General features: G+C 39.5%; 1 protein-coding gene across 3 annotated transcripts in view; it reads right to left on the bottom strand.

Moving 5' to 3' along the window:
- The window catches only part of stxbp5a (syntaxin binding protein 5a (tomosyn)), a 79,338-nt gene that overhangs the window by 10,327 nt on the left and 47,963 nt on the right, over positions 1–21,048 (bottom strand). For all 3 annotated transcript variants that reach the window (XM_063902494.1, XM_063902495.1, XM_063902493.1), the window contains 12 exons: positions 14,010–14,133; positions 12,209–12,287; positions 11,571–11,725; positions 9,195–9,267; positions 8,806–8,953; positions 7,271–7,338; positions 6,082–6,122; positions 5,542–5,762; positions 3,979–4,142; positions 3,504–3,629; positions 2,937–3,088; positions 909–971 (listed from right to left, as the gene is read on the bottom strand). In XM_063902494.1, coding sequence (XP_063758564.1) covers positions 909–971; positions 2,937–3,088; positions 3,504–3,629; positions 3,979–4,142; positions 5,542–5,762; positions 6,082–6,122; positions 7,271–7,338; positions 8,806–8,953; positions 9,195–9,267; positions 11,571–11,725; positions 12,209–12,287; positions 14,010–14,133 — 1,414 coding nt within the window. The remainder of the gene's footprint in view (positions 1–908; positions 972–2,936; positions 3,089–3,503; positions 3,630–3,978; positions 4,143–5,541; positions 5,763–6,081; positions 6,123–7,270; positions 7,339–8,805; positions 8,954–9,194; positions 9,268–11,570; positions 11,726–12,208; positions 12,288–14,009; positions 14,134–21,048) is intronic.

Here is a 21,048-nt window from a genome sequence, read left to right as displayed (position 1 = left end):
AATTCTAATGACGTAGATTAAGACGGAGGCGAGTAAAAGAGCAAAAGAACATTTTTCCTGTTGCAACACTGTAATTATTTCTGTGGCAGTGGTGCATTATATGCTCAGTGACAACGGACTTTTTTGGTTTGCATTTGCTCATACTCGTGATATGGAAACTGCTTAATATTTTAATCTCCTGTACAGATCTGCTTTAGCACCCAGACTAATTTAAATGTTTAATTGAAATAAGATCCCTGCTCAAAATCCAAGTTAAATCACATCATATCGCAACTGATATTGCACATTTAACAAATAGGCAGTTACTGAGTATGTGAAAATACTGAAAGCCCTTCAGGTTGAATTTGTATTGTTTTAAATAATTCTAGGAAAGATGTAAACTAGTGGGTTTCTCTGAATGTTGTTTCATTCAAATCATAATCCTTAGACCTCACACTGTATTAGCATCACAGAGATTAGATACATTTACAGCCTAAAGCCCAGGTGTCAAGGATACGTGTTAAGATTAAAACAAATGTATTCCTGTCTATTGAAATCTGCAAAGTGGTTAAAGAATGCATGCAAAGATGAGAAAATATTCTCAAAAACCCATAAATGTATGGTAATAAACTCAAACAGCGCATTTCAAAAGACTGTGAGAGAATGAAATTAACAGCAAGACAATTTTATGGTTCAACAAAAACCTGTCTGTGTGGTTCCAGTTTGATGAGCAACAATTTCAAATAAAACACTATTAAAGGCAGAGGCTCTTTTGAAACACTGATCTCCCGAACCAATTATCTTTGTGCATTCAAATACATGGTTTAATAAGAATATATTTGAACTGGTTTACTATTTGGCTTTTACTTCTCGATAACACAAAGCCCCTGCTTCTGTTTTTCTGCCTTTAATAAAGAAGGACATTTTACCTGAAGTCGGGGACTTGCAGCGGTCCTCTGATGTGGCCGAGCCCTCGTTGATGTCGCACAGACCTACAGCAGAAATCACAGAATTCAATTCATACATCAAACAGCAAGAACCACTGAGGTATTCATTCACAGAGTATAACACAGCCCTTTTTCACTTTGTAATGAATCTCTGCAGAGAACTTAGGTATCAAATCTGTATTTCAAGGGAAGGAACTTGAACATACATACAGACATAAGCAGATTATGGCCATTTTGCTCGTGCACACAGACATATTAAAGGCCCAATCATTGTTGCCTTCATATCTTGCATCTGTTTTGTGTCACTTTGTAATTGTTGTCTTTACAGTTTTATTTTCTGTGGTTGTTTTGGCTATTTTTTCAGTGGCTTCTCTCAAAATGTATTTGGAATAATTATGTTGTGGTCTCTTTACAGCTCTTATGGCATTTTGGTTGTTGTCTATTCATGTCTTTGTAGTATTTCTGCCTCTCTTTCTCGTCATTTTATAACTCTTTTTTTGTCACTTTGAGTCTCATTCTAGTAGGTATGTGTCTCTTTGAGTGATATTTAGTATGTAAGGGCCAGGGTGGGGCCCTGACAATTTGGTCACCTTGACCTTATTCATTAGTCCATCAATGAGTACAAATAGAACATTTTCCACCAGAAACTCTGTGTCTGTTGGTTTTATCATATAAGAACATTATGTATCCTTAATGCTTCTTTCCATTTCTAAGTCGAAATCATTAGTTTACCGCATGGATTTTTGTCATTTTGTCGTGTGAGGCAGAAAGCCACGCACACAGCAGTCCCTGCTGGAAGAGAAACACAGCTGGACGCCTGATTACTGCTCTCACTCGCCAAGCTCTGACAGGTGCCAGCCCACTGCTCACAAGTCAGTGACACCAGATGCTCTGAGTTTATACACATTTGCACGTGCTTGTGTATTAGCCGGTGTTTTTGTGGTTGTGTGTACATTGGTTTTCCATGTGTGCCTGCATGCAAAGCTCATCGATGCTTACAAAATCACAAACATCAAAAAGAAATCCTTCAAAATCCACAGCTTACTAATTCATCCATCAAACTTTTGCTTAAGTATGGGCAGTGCATCGTCATGACACTGCGGCATCATCTACGTAGCTGCACTGCCATCATCTTACACAGGGTGGCAGTGTGTCCATAAGGTAAGTACCTTATTAGCTATCAGTGGTACCATGAGGCTGCAGTGGCAATGTGTGTAAAAGGGATGGGCTGTATGAGGGTGTGTGAATGAGAACGTGAGAGCGAGAGAGAGAAAGACAGAAGGAGAGGATGGACAGAGGAAGAATAGTGTGGATCTTAGTTGTGCATTCGCCTTGTGAATCATTTTAAAAGCATGTGTGTTGTTGCTGTATATGACTTCATTCATTGTCATATTTGATTCAGTTTACAGATCAGTTCAGGCCCTGTGGGGTTACTTATAATTAGTCATAATGTTTACTAAAATACTGATTATAATTCTTACCCAGAGCCTTGCTGAAAATAAACCCTTCAATACTAATTGTTTGTTCAATGCAATTTCAGTTCCAGGAGTTATTTTCCAAATATCCCTAAACCTGCCGTGTGTCTGTTGCTTCATATGGTTTTTGCTGAGTTTATTATGGTTGTTGGTCCCCCAATAGGTGACATTTGCCATCAAGACCAGAAGCAGGTTCTGCCTATCATGATTCATCTATCTCCGTATAGACTGATACCGAGACACAATTTCAACATAATGGCAGAAAGAATACTGAATAAATAACTGGAGGTGGGAGGGTAAACAATCATGTGAAGGACTTGTGGCTGAAGGATAAGCAATTTGAGCTAGTTGGGCTGGAAAAATAGGTAAGCAGTGTGTGTGTGTGTGTTTTATTGTACAGTATATAGATGTGGACTTCAAAACCTTGCTTTGTAAACGTGGGAAATAAAACAACAGCAATTTATGTCATGTGGCTGCAATGGTAAGAAAGCAAAAACAAGTTTATTCTTTTCTATTTTCCCTTTTCCCCATTTACCTCCAGAGGGCTGTCGTGTCTTTCTTGGCGAGCGGGGCTGTCTCTGGTAAGGGTCATTGGAGCCATAAAGCTCGACCGTCCCCAAGTTGAGCACTACCGTCTTCTGGACGTAGTCCACCACTGCCAGACCGTTACTGTTGCCAAACACCACACTGGGGAGGGGTGACAGAGCCGGAGACAAGTGGAAGAAGGATGTGAAGGAAAGGTAGAGAAAAAATATGAAAGGTCAGAGGGAAATGTAGAAGTGGATTTTAGATTTTTATATACAGTATGGTCATGAGATGTGATTAAGTCAGAGCTAAAAACACTGTAGTCAGGTCATAAACACAGCTGGAAACAACATTTTATTGGAATTCATAATTTGTATTGACAGGCCTGTTTGTCTCTGAAGCCTCGAGCAGTTGCTGCTTGAACTGCTAAATTACTTTTCCACTTTGCATATTTTGACTTTCTATTAGATTGCCTTTAATGATTTGAGTCATTTTATAAGAAACATAAGGACAAATAGTGGGCACTTTCAGAAAATACTTCTAGTCTTGAATAAGATGGTCCTGTATGCATACTTACAGACCGTAGGAGGAATTGAGCGCCAGACTTGTGATCTGCTGTGGAGGCTCTCCACTCACCCACACCAACTGGACCACTAAATCTACCTGGTAACCAGCAGACTGCTTTAAAGGAGTACTGCGCACTCTGGAGAGAAGATGACAGAGTGTAACAGAGAGTAGAGATAGCGAGAGATACAGAAAGGAGAAGAAAATGAGAGGAAGAGACACTTTAAAAAAGAATGTTTGACAAAGACAATACCAAGGGGTGCAGCTGCAGTTGTGAACCGTTGTGTGTTGAGAGTCTGGCATGAGAGGCTGCAAGGGGGATGACGGGGAGGCCGTGGCTGAGAATGCTTCAGGCGTTGACTAAGTCTTTGCAAGAGTGCTTGAAGCAAAAGCCAAGACTCTTGTGTGTATGAAAATGTGTGCAAGAGCTGCTGGCGCTTCTGAGAGTTTATGTAATGAGTGTGTGTGTACGTGTGTGTGTTTCATACTTGAGGCAGGGCATGTTGCCTCCGTCAGAGTTGTTGCTGCTGGTGGATGGGTGTGACGGTGGGCCGCTTGTCTGAGGGGAGGCACCGGGGGTGGGAAGCGCCTGTTCTCCACCGTCCGGAGACTCTATGTCGTTCAGCTCGTACTGCATTCGCACCTCTAGTAACTGTATGAGACAACACAAACACACATACCGAAACAGAGGTGCAGGTGTAAGAGCAAGATTTTAGCAGATTTTAGAAGAGAACCGTTTTTTAAACAACATTTCTTTATGAATTCCTCTGAGCATGATAATAGTAATGTGACAGAGAGTGACATCCACAGAGTCACTTTGATAATAGAGATTTGTTTGACGCGTGTGTGCTTGTTTGTGTAGGCAGATTGAGAGTCAGAGGTCCTCCAATGCTGAAAAATTAAGTTCCTTCTGAGTCCTCCTTCAGGCTACTTCTCTGCAACCCCCGCCTTCGCACAGCCACACACATAAACACACACACCACCTAAACTCACACATACACACAATGATGATAAGCTTCTCTATTTTGCATTCTGTCAGTCTCATTAGCCCCACTGACATGTGGGAGTGAAGAGTGATCAGAGCCGTTCTTCAGATTCTCACTCCCACCTGCCTCTGTCCTCCTCTACCTTCATTTCTGCGAGGTTATGGAGGTGTTTGACCTTGTGTGGAAGAAGGCTGCTCTCCTCATTACAGCTGCATGCAAGTGCATATCTAGACCTGATCCACGTCCCAGTCACACACTTGAAGCGTAGGAAAAAAAGCCTGAAATCTTCTCATATGCCTATGCATCAGCGCTCACTGGCAGTCATCCATAGAAAACACACCAACAGGAAGGTGGCTGATTTGAATCAGTCTACTGTTGCAAGACACTTGAACTCTACAGATTTTTGACCAATCTTTGCTGTGAGAACAATTTCTTTGGAAGAACAAAATAATCATGCTCACACATTATGGGCACCACCAGCTAAAACATTCAGATTCATTTGCAGACCTGCAGGGAAAAGCACATCACATCACTCCCACGCACTTTGATTGACAAGTGATCTCTGTCTCCAGAACATGGTGAGCATTAACACCATGGTTTGCGAGAAAAATGCTGCCAAAATTAAAGTATTTTAATCGATACCAATTTAAAACTTCACTGCTCTATTGAAAAGTATACACTCAGCATATACAGTACAGCATGCACGCACCTTCTCACTTCTAATATAGGAGCTGTGAGCAGCTTTCTCACGGATTAAACAGCATTCCTCTTTACAGTATGTCATTTAAAAACATCTCCCATCACATCCCCCTGAGCATTTACATCGCAATCAAGGCTGATTATAATGTAGCTTTGCTTGTTCACTGCTTCATCTGTTGGCATGGCAACCGTACTGCCTTTGACTAGGCAGATCTGACTTGGTGTTTGTGCATATGTCTCAACAGAAAAGCTCTAAATGTTTCTTACAATTATGTCTCTCTTTGTATCCAAACTTTGATGGTTGCAAGATTCTTACAATGAAAATGAGATGAGATGTGTTCACACAGATTATTCACAGTGACCCACCTGCACCACCTCAGTAGTTACTTCCAGTTTGCTGAAGCGGTAGATGATAATGTTAGCTGACACCCCGGCCACACACAGCATCCTGCTCTCAGGGCACCAGGCCATGATCTGAATGGCAAAGGGGTCTTCATCTGACGTCTCAGTGCTGCCCTTGTCCTCCTTGGACCTGTTTCTGTCAAAAACCTTGGCTGTTTTGAGTTTATAGAGCACCTGGAGCATTACTAGGAAAAAAAGAGAAGAGAGGAAGGCATCAGTGGCAATGCAGGACTACGTATCAAATATGAGTATACATAATATGAATTCAGAGTCGAAACGGTGGTTTGATATTGGAATAATTATTAATTCCGACTTAATCCAAGCAACCAACTTGTTTTGTTTATATTGACTGTGAAACTGGTGCTCCAGTTTAGTAAAGTTTAATGAAAAACACATTTCAATATTAGTTTTTAAAGTGGTTTCCTTTCCCTGAGCTGAAAAATACATTACAATATCTATAATTGTGTAAAGCATAAACATAGCTAAGCCAATGAGAGAACTCACTTGCAGAGGCATCCCAGAACTTCACAGTCCCATCAGCATGCCTGGGAATGAAAGAGAGGAATATAAAAAGACAATAAAGGTAAAGTACAAGAGTGAGGGGAATTTTCAATTTGTGTGCTTTTGTCTGTTTCCTTACTTTTCATCAAATCAGAACAAATATTAATTAACTGACACATTTTGTTTTGGGGGGGGGATTTACCTAAAGTACTTGTATCATTTTAGAAGGAGTTTTTACCAGTAGGTAACCAGTAAGATGCTATATGGCCAAAAGTATATTGACCTCCCTATCCACACTGCTTTTTCCATGATGTTGTCCTTTGACAATGTTGTGGAAAAAATGACATCCCGTCTCAAAGGTACAATGCCTACATGCACAATCAATGTGGAAATGTGTTCTCTCTTAAGTATTTGAATCTTAAAGCACGACCTTAACCCAATCAGACACCTGAGTTGGATCGCCAACTACAATACAAGCCTCTATGCTTTATCCCCCAACATCGGTGACACACCTCACTTAAGCTTTAGTGTGCGGATGGAAGCAAACCAATTCAGCCAGGATCTAAAAACATATTGGTGTAATGCTAAGATGTTATTTTTGTTCTGAGTGTTCATTGTCGTATTAACAGAACATCAACTTTGCCTATTTTCCTAAAAAGAATAGAATGTACTGAGGATTACTTCATAGTGGTGTTGAGTAGGGCAGCTTCTCCACTGGTGTCATAAACAAAGTGTATGTTAGTTGCCATTTTTTTTCCCTCAGTCCTTATCGGAGGTTGCCAATTCAGCTGAGTGGAATGAGAGAGGAATATTTGTTGTGTGCAGTGGCACTTTTAAAAAGAGAGAGGAGACCGTACAGAATAATAATAGGGGCATGTAGGGGTGAGGGAAGAGAGACAGAGAGGAAGGAGAGGAATGAAAGCCTCCTCCTGCCAAACCCATACCTCAATGTCACTTCTTCAGTGCGTGTGTTCTGTTAAAAACGCCCCTACTCCCCTTGTCGACAGCTTAGAGCAGAATAATAAACATTAAAATGGAGCGAAGTGCACATGATTGGAATAAATAAAGACCTACAGTAAATATTGTAAGACAAACCCTTTGCTGTGGAGTCTTGACGGTGCAGGAAAGGTGAAAGTAATTGAGTTGCAGCAGGACGATAATGATAATGCTAATGATATCAGAATTGTCTTACCCAGTGATGATGATCTCTGGGTAGCTCTGTGTGCCTTGACCCCAGTTTCCACCACTAATAGGCCATTCCTGGATAGACAGCAGACACACAGACAGAACATAAGAGCAAATGAGAAACCACAGGTAGAGAGTACTACAGCTATGTCAATAAACAACACCTCAACGGAGACATTGATTTTAGAAAGAGATGACATGATAAAGCTGCACATGGGTGAGTGTGCATAAAGAAAAGGAGGCAGGGATCCTTTGTGCCGCAGTGTCTCTTGCAATTATACATTATACACGTCAATGAGTGTGTGTTCGTCTGAGAGGGGTGTATGTGTGTGTGTGTTGGCGGGGGGTTTGGCTTTGAACACGTTGACACATACAAAGGTCATCAGGATGACTCATGGTGATCTTTATGTGAGAATGCCCCCCCGCAGCTCAGCCAGGCTTCTGCTTAACAAAAAAAGGGAGGAAATAGCAGCAGCCAGGCAGCCAGTTTGGGTCAGTACATGCTGACATTTCCGACAGAAAAGCTAGAACAAGGCGACAGGGAAAAGAACATAGGCATACATAATGGCTTAAAGAGCAGGGGGTCTGTCTTAGATAACATAGGAGCTGAAGAAGAGATGGGAGCAGAGAGGAGGTGTACAAAGAGAGGGCGTGATTGTAAGATGACACTAATATATTATAGTTTTTTTGGCTTTAGAGAAACAGTAAGTAATACATTTTAGTATGAAAACTATTAATGCTGCATGTAGCTAAAGTATGCGTGTGTATGTATGGGTCCTCTTCCAGAAACCTTGTTGTTCCTGGAGTACGGCAAGATGGTTAGAGGGTGTTGTGTGGGACATTTACAATTCTAATTTAGACATTTGGCTCTTATAAAACACTGCTATCCAGAACAACATTAAGAAAAATGTCACCCTTGGAGTACTTTACTGTTTTACATCATTAATATGCCATGAAAGGTATGCTGAAAGAGTTTTTGGATTGAGTGGTGATTACATTTTATTCCCAACCAAAAATTGTCTTTTGCTTAAGAAATAGTTTCAAAACAATGAGAAATATTAATTTAATTTGGTACAAACTATTGATACAAGATTCAAAGTCAACAGCCATGATAGCATCTGAACCTACAAATGGCACAGCAGTAATTTGAGCTAAATGCATCAGCATGCTAACTCGCTAATGTTTACCTTCACCTTAGCATGCCAGCATTTACTAGAAAAGCTCTAATCACAGCTGAGGCTAAAGAGGATGTCTTTAGTTAGTTTAGTTCTAGTAATATTGTTCAATTAGTACACCTAGTATAAATAACTTGCATTTCATTACCAGTGTAAATTAAAAAATAGTTCAAACTGAATACAACAGGTTGAACATGTGCCAAATGTGTCGACCGAAAATTACAATATTAGATTATTAATACAATATATTTTCTGGGTTTAAATTATGAATTTCTTTCCAATGGAACTATGTTATTACAGGAACATGTTCTATCTGATTTTAACCACTGATATAATAAATAGGTGAAATATATTTCCATATATTTACCTTTTTGCTGTAGCCCTGTCGTTTCTGCCGCGAGCCAACAGAGTAAAGTGCAGGTATGAGGTCCACAGGGCAGTCGGCAAAGTACTCGCAGCAGGTCACAGGAGACTCATGGATAGTCAGAGGATACGGGTTCTCGAATATGGGGTAACTGTTGGAGAGAGGGCACAGACAAAGTCACTCCTAATTCAATTAGTCTGTCTGCCAAGTATCAGTGCATTAATCTCATTCAGTCCTGCCTGCATACTAAAGAATAAGATTCATGAAGGTAAGCTATATAGACGCAATATATAAAAAGATAATGAGCATTAATAGGACAACTGTGACATTTTAGTCCACATTTAAGAAACAAAGGAAGATGAAGAGTTGTTTAAATTAAGAATAAGACTCACCCATTTTGTGCAAGGTCGATCACCACTAAATCCTTTTCTAGAAGGACCACCACAGCGTAAGGTTCCTGAAAATCTGCGAAACAGCGAGACAAGTCATTCATCACACTACGCTTCTACTGAAGTAATGTTGTAACTCATGAGAGAGAAATCCCCTAAAATCTGCAAAACCACAGGGGAAGAATTGCTCAGACTTTATATGGCAAATGTTATTATCATATCTGTGCCCTGAAGATGTGAGGGCAGGAACGCTTACTGCTTCAGACTCATTAATCTATTTGATTTATGTCTGTGGGGAATAATGCTCTGGTTAAATATTTGTCTGATTTGGGTAGAATAATTGTTTTATTTAACCTTGGGATGATTTTTTTCATGAAGTGGTTTTTAAACCTTTGTATTGAATGAAATGCTTAAACAAATTAACCAAAATGTCAAAGTTTTCTATTAGGAAATTGATATTTTTTGAGGTACAATCTCAAATACTGACTTGTAACCCGGCATTGTGGAATTAATCATTCTAAAAGTAACAAGTAGAAATAAAAGGGGACACATCCAGCAATACACAAAAAAACAACTAATAAATAGAGGTCAGGTGTAACAGAAAGGATGCAACATCATTCCTTACATCAGCTGCCCACTGCTCCTAGTACTAGGATGGGTTAAATGCAGAGGACCAATTTCACTGTGTGTGCTCTGCTGTGTGCATGTATGTGACAATAAAGAGGGTTTCATCCTCTGATTCTTCTTTTGCCCGGCTGTGTCTGTTATGTTGGCAAGGGTTAAATGCTTTGCTACGGATCACCTTTACAGAGGAAGAGCTACCCTTCTGACCTAAAATCCCCTGCAGCCCTATAGCTTCATCTCGGTCCATTGCAGTAAAACAGCACAGGCCTTCATGGCAGAAATTTAGACAGTAGCTACAATTCTGTAATATAAATTATAGATATATACTCCTTGTGTTTAGAGAACAATCTGTTGTATGGAGCAGCATGCCTGAGGCTTTCTAGAGTGCACAAATATTTAAACACTTTGACACCTGTTTTCACTACATCTCTCGTTGTCGTTCTCATGTAACTTCCCTGGCGCTGGTCTACAAGTGATTCACATTCTCTTTAGATCACAGTACAGTTTGTCCGTTTAGGCATTGGCAGCTGACAATAGCACAGCTTCATCAGTCGTACACCTGGCTTCGAAACGTTATCCTTTCACGAAAAAGAGTTTTGCCTCAAATAAATGTGCTTCAGTATACTTTGCACCAAATACTTGAACACTCTCCTTATAAATCTTAATGCTAGTATTGCGAAGCATTTGAAGCACCTCTTCCTTCATTGTAATAATGGCCAATTTCACGGCTGATTTACCTAAAGATACTAACTAATTACAAACAAGGCAATCAGCAAAACGAAAAATGCTTTTCTATGATGAAGAGATATTTTGGTTGCAAAAAGGGATTGGAAGTAATGTGTTGTTGTACGTTTTTCATCTCTTTCAAATGAATTTGCCTTTCTCAGTTTTCTCTGGGAAATCTCATCCTACTGAGGAACATTCTGAGACGTGGCTAAAAGCTGCAGACTAAAGAAGTAAGTGGACCTTGTCATGAGAATTTACTTATGAGTTGTATTCTGAATCTTTGTGTCTGTATTCTAAAGCTGTATGCTACTTTTACTGCCTGCCCTGCACTAGTATGTGTTAAGATACTTTTCTACAAATGACCTCCCATTGCAGCCAGATCATCATGGACCTTCCACCTCCACTACACTAACGCTGCTCACACACACATTGTTGGCCAGATATGCATTGTGTAATCCAAAGACCCAGTGATGTCCATTACCAGATGAAGTTAGTGGGTGGTAACATCAGGTTGCCTGTGAGAAGTCGTTAATATTACGTAACTGATATGTATACGTGCCGCACACAGAGCTTACATATTGGATTTAATACATACAGCATCCCATACCATTCAGTTCAACTTCAACTTGTTCTACATGTTGACTCCACAATACAGTAAATAAGATAATAATTGTATTTAGATGATAGGCGATTGTGTACAAGGAGATGAAAAGAAAATGTAATAGTGCGTGTGTCAGATAATGAAACTAGAACAGGATTCATCCCCTTGGGAAATTTCATATTTATTACAGAAACAACTAACACAGGGGAAAGCAATTCCACATAATTAAAAAGATAGAATGGTGTGTGTGTGTGTGTGTGTGTGTGTGTGTGTGTGTGTGTGTGTGTGTGTGTGTGTGTGTGTGTGTGTGTGTGTGTGTGTGTGTGTGTGTGTGTGTGTGTGTGTGATTAGATGACAACACAGATATAATGCTCAGACATGCACAATAAAATATGAGACTTTACGCAACTAGATAGACTCAAACTCACCGTTAGGGTATGGTGTCTCACACAGTGTGAGGAAGTCTACAATAGGATAGTCCATCTCCAGCACGGCGGTGCTCTTCCCATGCATTACTGTCAAACATGGCCGCCGGCCCACCGTGTCATAGGACAGACCACCAGACAGGATCATGAAGGGCTCACTGGAACATACACACACAAACTCAGTAAGTTAAACCTTTTACGGGCTTTTTACATATGCCATTCACAAACGACAACAGAAAACACAAGTTTTGATTGGTCTTCCGGGTATTCCTTGTAAATCTTTTACACCTCCAATATACTGTTTATGAGGCCAATTTGGCTGATTTCTCAGTTAGTATATAACAAATAAACAAGACAAGAAATTCAAATGTAATAGATTTTATCTTGGACTTAACACTGCCAAAAATATACAGAGGATTGGTGTTTTCTATTTCACGTTTTTTCCTTTAAGAAGATTGTGATATATACATTCTGGCTAGCTCCTTGTCTGAAGCATGTGTACATTTGTTACACGGTTCACGGCTTTTAACCCCTGCCAATAACCTTGATTTTGACATTACTGTGTTGTAACATTAGGCATATTAATGGTCATGCATGTGCGCCTGTGTGTTATGCGGTGTGTGTGGTAAGAGAGTGCTTACCCAATTCTAGTGGTTTTGTACTCTACTTTGAGAATGGGTTTACAAGGCTCTGGCTTCTTCCCGTCCTTGGGCTGTTTTCCTAAAATAGAACAAACAGAAGTTACGTTGGTTTGCCAGTTTATCTCTCTTCACCTCCTCTCTTCTTGTCATGTCTTTTTTTTCCCCTCTCTAGAAGCTGTTCAGAGCTGCACTTAAATAGCAGCACTGAACAAGAGCCAGACAATAACAGAAGGCAATTCATCACAGAGGATAAAGATAAATGCAGGGGCAGGGACATGCAAAGAGGGTGTGGCCATCAGGGTTGATTTACAGGACCTATTCGAACCTTTAAGGGAGGTCTGAGTGAAGGCAAATTTGCACATTCATCATATGTGTTGTTCTATGAATATTAGAAAGCAAAATAAGGGGCTGATTATCAGAAAACCTACTAAACAGCCAACAAAAGAACTTTTTTAAATACCTGCATCTAAATAACAGAGATCTAAAAAGACAATTAAAGGAGGACTTATAAGCCTTACTCAAACCTGTCAAATGAATTTGCATAATTGCCCATTAAATACCAAACTAATTAAGTATGCAGCAGTGGGAGAAACAACTAATTAAAAAGCCTGTGTGGTGAAATCCTTTATGCAATCCCCTACATACAAAACCAGCTTGAGCAACTGGTTAGACGATTCTCTTTCATTTAATTCCCTTCATTGTTCGTCTTCCTGACTCTAACGCTCTCTCGGTCCATTTGTGGCACTCTGTCTAGTTCTTCCAGGCCCTTCATCTGGGTGAGTTGTCAAAGTGCTCTGTGGGGTGAGTAGGTGTGTGGGCAGACAGCGGAGTATGGATTAAAATGCATCTTCAAAAGAGCAGACTTGCATTTCTGCAGGAAATAAACAGAGCATCGGCACTAATGTATGCGCGTGCAGAAACAAAGTAAAGCAAACAGAGGCAGGACATAATTGAACTGAGAATAATCCTCTAAATTAAATGGGGAAGCGATGAGGGAGCAATGTGTTGGGAGACTCTTGAAGGAGGGTTTATATGAGTAAAGAGTGGGTCATGTGACTGACAGAGGTAGCTAAAGGCATTGCAATCATGTATTGTACAACTTGTACTATACTCTAAGACCTCAAAGTAATCAGACAAGACAGAATTAGGGGCCTTTCTATGTTTTAAGCTAATAAGTAGTCTCTGTTATGAAATAGCTTTAATTACGCAGCACCTCCTTTACAAAAAATACATATTAAAAACAGATGCAAGAAATAAGAAAACTACAAACAGCAAAAATAATATTTCTAAAGAGAAAAATGTAAATAATGAAATAAGAAGTAAATAAATACTACTGGTGAGGTTATGAATTGATTCCAAATTGGGACATTTTACATGTAGCAGCATGTTAAACAAGTATTGCACATAATTAGAAATAAAAAAGAGTAGAAAAATAAACAATTATACAGGATATAAACATCTCAAAATGGGAGATAAAACAGAACCAAGAGAATAAAATATCTGACAAATAAAACCCTATTAAAGGGTTGAATTCCAATATTATTTACATTTAGTGTGCAAGCATGGCATATTAATTTAGATTCAAATCTAAAATGTACAGCGAGAAGTGAAATGGGAGGTCTAGTTGTGCAATAAGACCATCATGCATCTGGCAGTGTCTGAATCACTCCCTGTATATTGCACTATAGTTACGCTCTGCTGATTATATAAGGAGTATATGTTAGGGAGTGAGTTCAGACACAGCCTGTGTGCAGTACAGTATGTGTGTGTGTGTTTGTTTTTGTGTGTGTTTACTCCTTACCGTGCGGGGTGATTGTCTGTATGGGCTTGCCCTGGCCTCTGATGTTCCATATGGTCAGAGTTCCATCTGAGTGACTGCAAATGAACTGCTTGCCCTCGTGATGCCAAGCAACTGAGTGGATAGCCTAGGAAACGACAAGCAAAAAGTACAGAGGGAGGGTCAGTGTTTCAGCTAAGACTAAGCATCATGTGCCAACCATCTCATATCTCACTACTGCTACACGTTCATTGCATCACCACAGTACAATATTCATATGTGGGTTAAAAGCCACTGACCGGATAAAATAGTCTTGAACAGATGGTGAAAGTGAGATAAAAGAGTCTGACCCAGGATTTCAGATAATTTCCTGTGGCATAAATGCATATATTAGAAGAAGCTTTTATATTGCGATTTGCTGAATGTGAAGAAAAGCCAGAAATGGATTGGTCATTTTATTCAGGGTTGCCAGGAGCAATGTTTTATAACCATGGTTATACCTTTTAAGAAGTCTCTTTGACAAAGTGCAGGAAAGGAAAATCTTCAATATAATTGAAACATTCTGGTGCATTCAGGTTCATCCATTGTCATTTGAACGAATGGTTGTAAGATAAAAGCATTAAGTTAGGCTGTCAAAAAAAAAAAAGTAGCAGAGAGGGTGAACCAGAAACAGTCAGTCTTGAATTAAGCAAGTAAGTTTGAAACTTTGAAAAGAGAAAAACATTTCTTATATCTATAGGTGAAAGATTAAAAAAAATAATTAAAAAAAGAATCAAATGGATTAATAAAAAAGCTTGAATACAAATACTAAAATAAGGCAAGACAGGAAAGAGTTATAAAGATGGTGCCCTGGTAAGTCTGGCTCCCCACGATTTATCTACTGCCAAACAATCATCAAAAACACAAACGCATCATACAAAGTGTGCCGGTAAAGAGGACCATCCTATTGATGCCCTTTTCGTAGTTCATAATTAAACCTTGCGTACGTTTTGACATTAAGTAAATGCGATGGTGTGCACCAAATCTGTGGGAAGCTCGAAACAGCTTCCAAAGCAGTTTTAAGCGACTTGTCACAGGAGATTTCACAATGAACATAATCTCTGATATGATTGTTAGTAATAGGTATAACCTTTTCTGCAAACAGTGCTCGTTGGTAATGTTTATGTACATAGTTTGCACTTTTTAGTATTCAAGCTGAAGCGCCTCTTATTGTTTAAGTGTGACCTTGCCACTGGATTTCCTCATCCCCTTGTCTCACACCGCTCATCTGACGTGAATTATTTCCTCGCTGTCAATGCTGATGTAAGCACACCTTCAGGTTAAGTTAATCTCTCAAATGAAAGCTGCTTTTTTTAAGGTGTATATCAATTTTGCCTTTGGTGTGTCATTAATCATAGATGGTGCTTTTCAGATAAAAACTAAATGAGGCAGTTTGGGGAATGTCAGCGGGGGCTCATGTGACACCAGTGATAGGCTCACCACAAGGAATGTAACCGTATCTGTCCAAGATCATATTTTGATATTATTTAGGCCCATCAATTGATTGCTGGTTAAGTATTCTATCCATCACATACATGCAGGCTTGCTAGCCAGACCTTGAACTCACAAAGCGTAAACCAATGATTGGATGCTCTGAAGGACTTCCTGGGGTGGGTGTTTTCGGAACCTAGAGTTTTTCAAAGGTCTCATTATCCTGTTTTCTACTCAAAAGACTCCAGGTCACCATGAGCTTGATGAGACAGAGCTATGGTTATGTGACATCATGCTGCATAGACGCACAACTCACATTATCTCATTACACAGTTAATGACTCATTCCCTGTCACTCACAAAACGATGCACAAATGAAACATGACTTACGTTTCGTTTTTTATATATATTCTTTAGTTATGGAGTTTACTGATTTCCTGTGCATGAGTATAATTATCTCGGAAATAATTAGAGCCATATTCCAAAATGAGCAATAGCTTAGGTGTCTTATCTAAGCTGTTGGCGGATGTGAGTTCTGGTCGGCAGAGTGACAGGGACAGGTGGGATGCAGTTTGTCAAAGATTTGTTGCCAGAAGTGATTCACTGTGTGCAGTGCCAGGTGGCGTGGATGTAGTTACAGCAGGTGTGCTAAACGCAGTGTGAGCAAATTTAACATTTTGCAAAATCCCACACTGTTATTTCTTTATGTTGAAAGTATCACTTTCTTAGGAGTAAAAGCTGTCATTCTGTACATCCATTCAGAGAGGATTTGACAAACTTAATTCTGGAAATCTATCAGTGTCGATGTGACAGTACCAATAGGGAACAATATACTCTGCTTAATTGGAAAATGAGTAGGGTGATTGGAACACACGGTACTCATCATATCAAACAGTAGCAATTAAAAGACTAATTTCATGATTTATTACATTAGGTCAGTTTTCACAGATCGGTATTTTGGGGATTAGAGAATTACGTCAATACTGATTAGAGTCACACACATGAGCAAGTGTGTTCCCACACATAGAAACAAACACACTGCCACACATTCTAATTCAAGGCAACCAACACACAAATCAAGGCTGATGAAGGAAAATAGATATACACATAAATATGCACATTATGGTCCCAATTAGAATTGCTTATGCCAGCACCATGTCAAACTGGGACACAAAGTCAGCTTAGCCTTCAAGCGTCAAGACGCTCATGTTCTCAGAAAACTGAGAACACGAGAGTCTAATCTGCCAATAGATATATTACAAGTTTATATTTATTCAGATTTTAATATAAACCAGCAGCCTATGCATAATCAACATAGTGTTGACTTCTTATAGGCGAAAGAGTTAGTAGTAAAAGTGCAATCGAAGTGACTGAAGTGGTAACACATTAACCTCTTCAACATCTTTATTTCTGTTAGGAATTTTGTTAAGGAACAAAGAAAATGTTTCAAAATGAGCGTCAGGGAATCGCCTTTTCAGAACATTAGTAATATTAAAATCTTGATAGTAAGAGCCCCACAGAGACTGGCCATCTAATTAAGGAGAATGATATGCTATCCTTCAATGGATCTTGCACCAGATCAACAATGAGAAGTAAAGTAATCCATTTTATCAACATAAAATATATCTTTAGGGGTAAAAAAAAAAGTGTCCTTAATTAAGCCAGACTTGTGCCGGACAGAGTTTGCCAATAATTAAGCATTTGCTTTTAATCTTCTCAGACAACCAGATGGAAAGGATTTCCTGTATGCGGACAAATCAAATAGAGTTAACTGAGCTGTCAATCAAAAGAATACTTCAGGATGTTCATTCTGACAATGTATTGTCCTATGTCGGCAACCTCAACAGTTTAATAAAGTGCAACGGTCTTGTTTTGAAACTCAGTGAATCAGCATTCAAGGTTGCTTATTAAACAAATGTGTTGTTTAAATATGATAATAACTCAAACTCCTCCAGAGACAAAAGCTGTTATTTTTTGGTGTCGCTTTGAAACCAAGTTCTAATGCTATGGGATTATGGAAATAAATGTGTACTTTTACTTTGTTTTATTGTTTGCCTTCAAAATAGCTTTGAGAATTGTGTCTAGCTCAGACAAACTCCAAAGCTTTTGTTTTTTTGGCGTAGATTTAGACACACCATGTATCGAGCTGCTTTTGCACGCTAACTCTGCAAGAGAGTTACTGCGCTTTGTCAAAAAGCAGCTAGTCCCTTTCGATGATTTCAGAGATAATGAGAGAAACAAACAATAAAAAATAATATAATAATAATAATATAAGAGGACTTTAGAATAAATAAGTCCGTCTGAATAATAGGCCTTTAAAAAGTTTAGGATACAAAAATAAAATGCATTTAATAGGGCGAGAAAAAGCCAGCATGAGCCAAAGAGGAGAGGAAGGAAGGGAGACGAAAGTGATTTGGCTGTGATGTCAGCCATTCATCAGACCGGACACGGACCAAGGTGTTGAGTCAGACGGAGCAGAGTGGAGCAGGGTCAGAGTGACGGATGCTCTCTGGCTAGCCCTCACTGGAAACCCATACTGCTGATCCACAGCTAATAATAGACAATCCACTGAAAGACACAGAGTGGAAGGTGTGCTCTCTCAGCTCTTTGAAAGATTGTAAAAACAAAAGTTTTATCGCCTCTGCTGTTTGCCCAGAACTCTGCCAGAAACAAACTTTGTTGCTGCCTTTGAGCAAGGTTTAAGTTCCCGTTTGCTGACAATTCTGAAGGTTGACAGCATGTAGAACTGACAAAAGCAGCCTGTATCCGAGTCAACACCATTTAATTATTTCCCGTATGTGCAATTGCTGACGTTGTGTGAACAAGTTCCCAAGAGTTGTGCCAATATTTCGGAAGACAACATAACTCATATTCATCCAAGACCATTGTTTCCCTTTCATTTTTTTAAATAACCAATTTTCCATAGAACTATATGAATATTATTCAAGACATGCGTAATCCAGAGCCTGAATCCATCGAAGCATCGTCTGCTGTTGAAAAGGAGAAGAGGAAAAGCGTCCTTGTTCATTTCAGTCGACGACTTTCATACTTGGCATCAAGCTTCAAGGCAAATACTGTTTGAATGAAATCCCACAGCAGGAAAAAGAGAGCATAGCAGAAAGAATATAGTTTGCAATAGATGTAATAGCTGTGAAAATGTACTTCACCCAACAGGATTGTTAGCAGAAGCTATACAGAGTTTTTACACATTCACTGTGACGGCGAACATTTCCCAACTGTACCAACAAATCCTTGCGACAGCAACGTCTCATGGTTGATGTTAAATATATCTTTATTGGCAGAAATGGGCTAAGCAATGCAAAACATCTAATATCTATAAAATGAAGCACATGTTGCTATTCCAACCATCAACACATTTAGTTCTGCCACCGTCTCGTCAAATAATATAGCAAAACCCACCACATAACTCTTGAAATAAGATTTCCCACCATTGCCCTTCCATCAAAACACGATCAAAACATTCCTGCACACTGTAAAGTCGTTGAGTTATAGGAACAAAACACTATAAACTAAGAGGGAAATAGTGCACACTGTCAGTCGTGCTCTGTTTAATAAATTGACTTTGTTCGTGCATAAGGTAAAGTGTATTTGCCAAACATCATTGACACCGACAGTACTGCATATCACCTGAGAGCAGTCCACCAATAAGAGAAGGCATGACATATCTTATCACATCCATTTCAGCCCTTTCAGTTCCAAACAGGAGTTCATATCTTTACAAAGAATATTAGATCATTTACATCATATCATTATATTTACTGACAAAATGTTGTAAATTAATACAAAAAGTTCACAGACAGACCATACGTGTAGGAAAGAAATGTAGTTATATCAAGTTAGGGATAATGTGCAGCGAGGCGGTTATTGTGGGGAAAAGAACCCCCGACAGGCGGAGCAGGGAGCCCGACGCGAAGCTTATTACACGGCCAGATACTAAACAAACTAAGGATTCGTCTGCCAATATTAATTGAAATTATTTTATTGACTCAAACATGATCGTATTTCTTCCACGGTGCACTAACGGCTGGAACTTCGACAACAACAACAACTTCACGGCAGCATTGATTGAGGTTTTCTGTAACTGTTCAAGTCTGTTCACAGTTTCTGACCCACTCATAACTCCTTAGACACTGCAGAGCCCATACCGTGTTAACAATGTGTCACATATTCTGAAAGACCAACCAGAATCGAGTAATCAAGTAAGCCATGTAATAAATATTTATAATTACTTGTTATAGGTTTAATTATCAACTTAATACCATAACACCCTGATAAAAAGATATTCATTAATTACCTAATTTTGTCCATACCGTCCACCCTTTCCCTGGTCTATTTAATTATTGTTGACTACAGCTTTGTCAACATCGTTAACAACACAAAAAAGTAATAGGCTAACCACAATTCACTAGTGATGCTGCACAGGATCAGGAGGCTGGTCTGGGGCAACATTTAACTTGAAATATATCTTACTCCAATAACCATTTTGATGTTTTAGCCTGGGGAATAACCCCAAGACATTCCGAAAGAGAGCAAAGAACAAATGTGTGTCTCTTCGTCAGTGTAAATCACAGCGAGTGAAATGAGGAGCAGTCACCGCCCACTCAACCCCCGGTCTCTGGAGAGGTGTAACCGTAGGGGTTTGGAGAGAGGAGATGAGCTCCTCTGGGAGACTCAATACTAGAGACTGTAATGCCCTAGGAGCAGCGGGAGGATATTAGCTTATCTGGGAGAGGGGGATAGAGCAAAAGCAGCGAGAGAAGAGAGAGAGAGAACCGTGCAGATTGAACATAGAAAATCCACTCTCATTTTTGTGTCTATGTAGTCCTGAGTGACTCTTATCTCAGCGTGCTTACAGCACCACAGCACTGCCAATGAGGTGGGAAATAACATGATTGTTATAATAATCTCATTATCTTAAACCGCCAGTTCATCTAAGCACGATGGACACCACTGTATGACCATGAACATGTTGATCACGTGCGTGCATGTAGGTCTGCTTAAACCTCAATGACAGTCTACAGTATGAATGTGATGTCATAGTCACATTTAGTCATATAAGCAGAAACTACTGGATTAAATGCAATGATTGGGCTGCCACACATGTTGACACACCTCAATGATAGCAGCTAAAAACAATCCATAGCAATACAAAAGTGGAAATACATTTTCAAATAAAAAATAATCTGATAACAGACCACACATGCGGCCTAGGTTTGACACATGGTTCAGCGGGATCTAAGAAGCTCTGACACGCTGTCTCTTCTTTATTATTGTGTCGTCTTTTATTTATAGGCACTCACTATTGCCTCTGGGGAAGCCAATAAAGCCATATGACTCAGTGCTTTAGAAAGGTGGACCTTTAACAATGTGTTGCTTTTTATATGCAAGCGCAATCACCGTGCAACGCTGCAACATCAGTCCGGAGACATGAGCACAGGGCACTCCACTGAATGAATCATGACACTGTTAAAACAAGCATTTCACAATTTGTTGCTCTATGTAAATGGCACTGCTAATGTGAAACAAACAGTATCAGTTGTGAGTGAAACAGCAGACAAAGATTTGTTTTAATT

Source organism: Eleginops maclovinus, chromosome 15, assembly GCF_036324505.1.
Source record: "Eleginops maclovinus isolate JMC-PN-2008 ecotype Puerto Natales chromosome 15, JC_Emac_rtc_rv5, whole genome shotgun sequence".
NCBI classification, from domain to species: Eukaryota; Metazoa; Chordata; class Actinopteri; order Perciformes; family Eleginopidae; genus Eleginops; species Eleginops maclovinus.
Note: the sequence above shows the minus strand (reverse complement) of the source record. Positions and strands in the feature narration are given on the sequence as shown.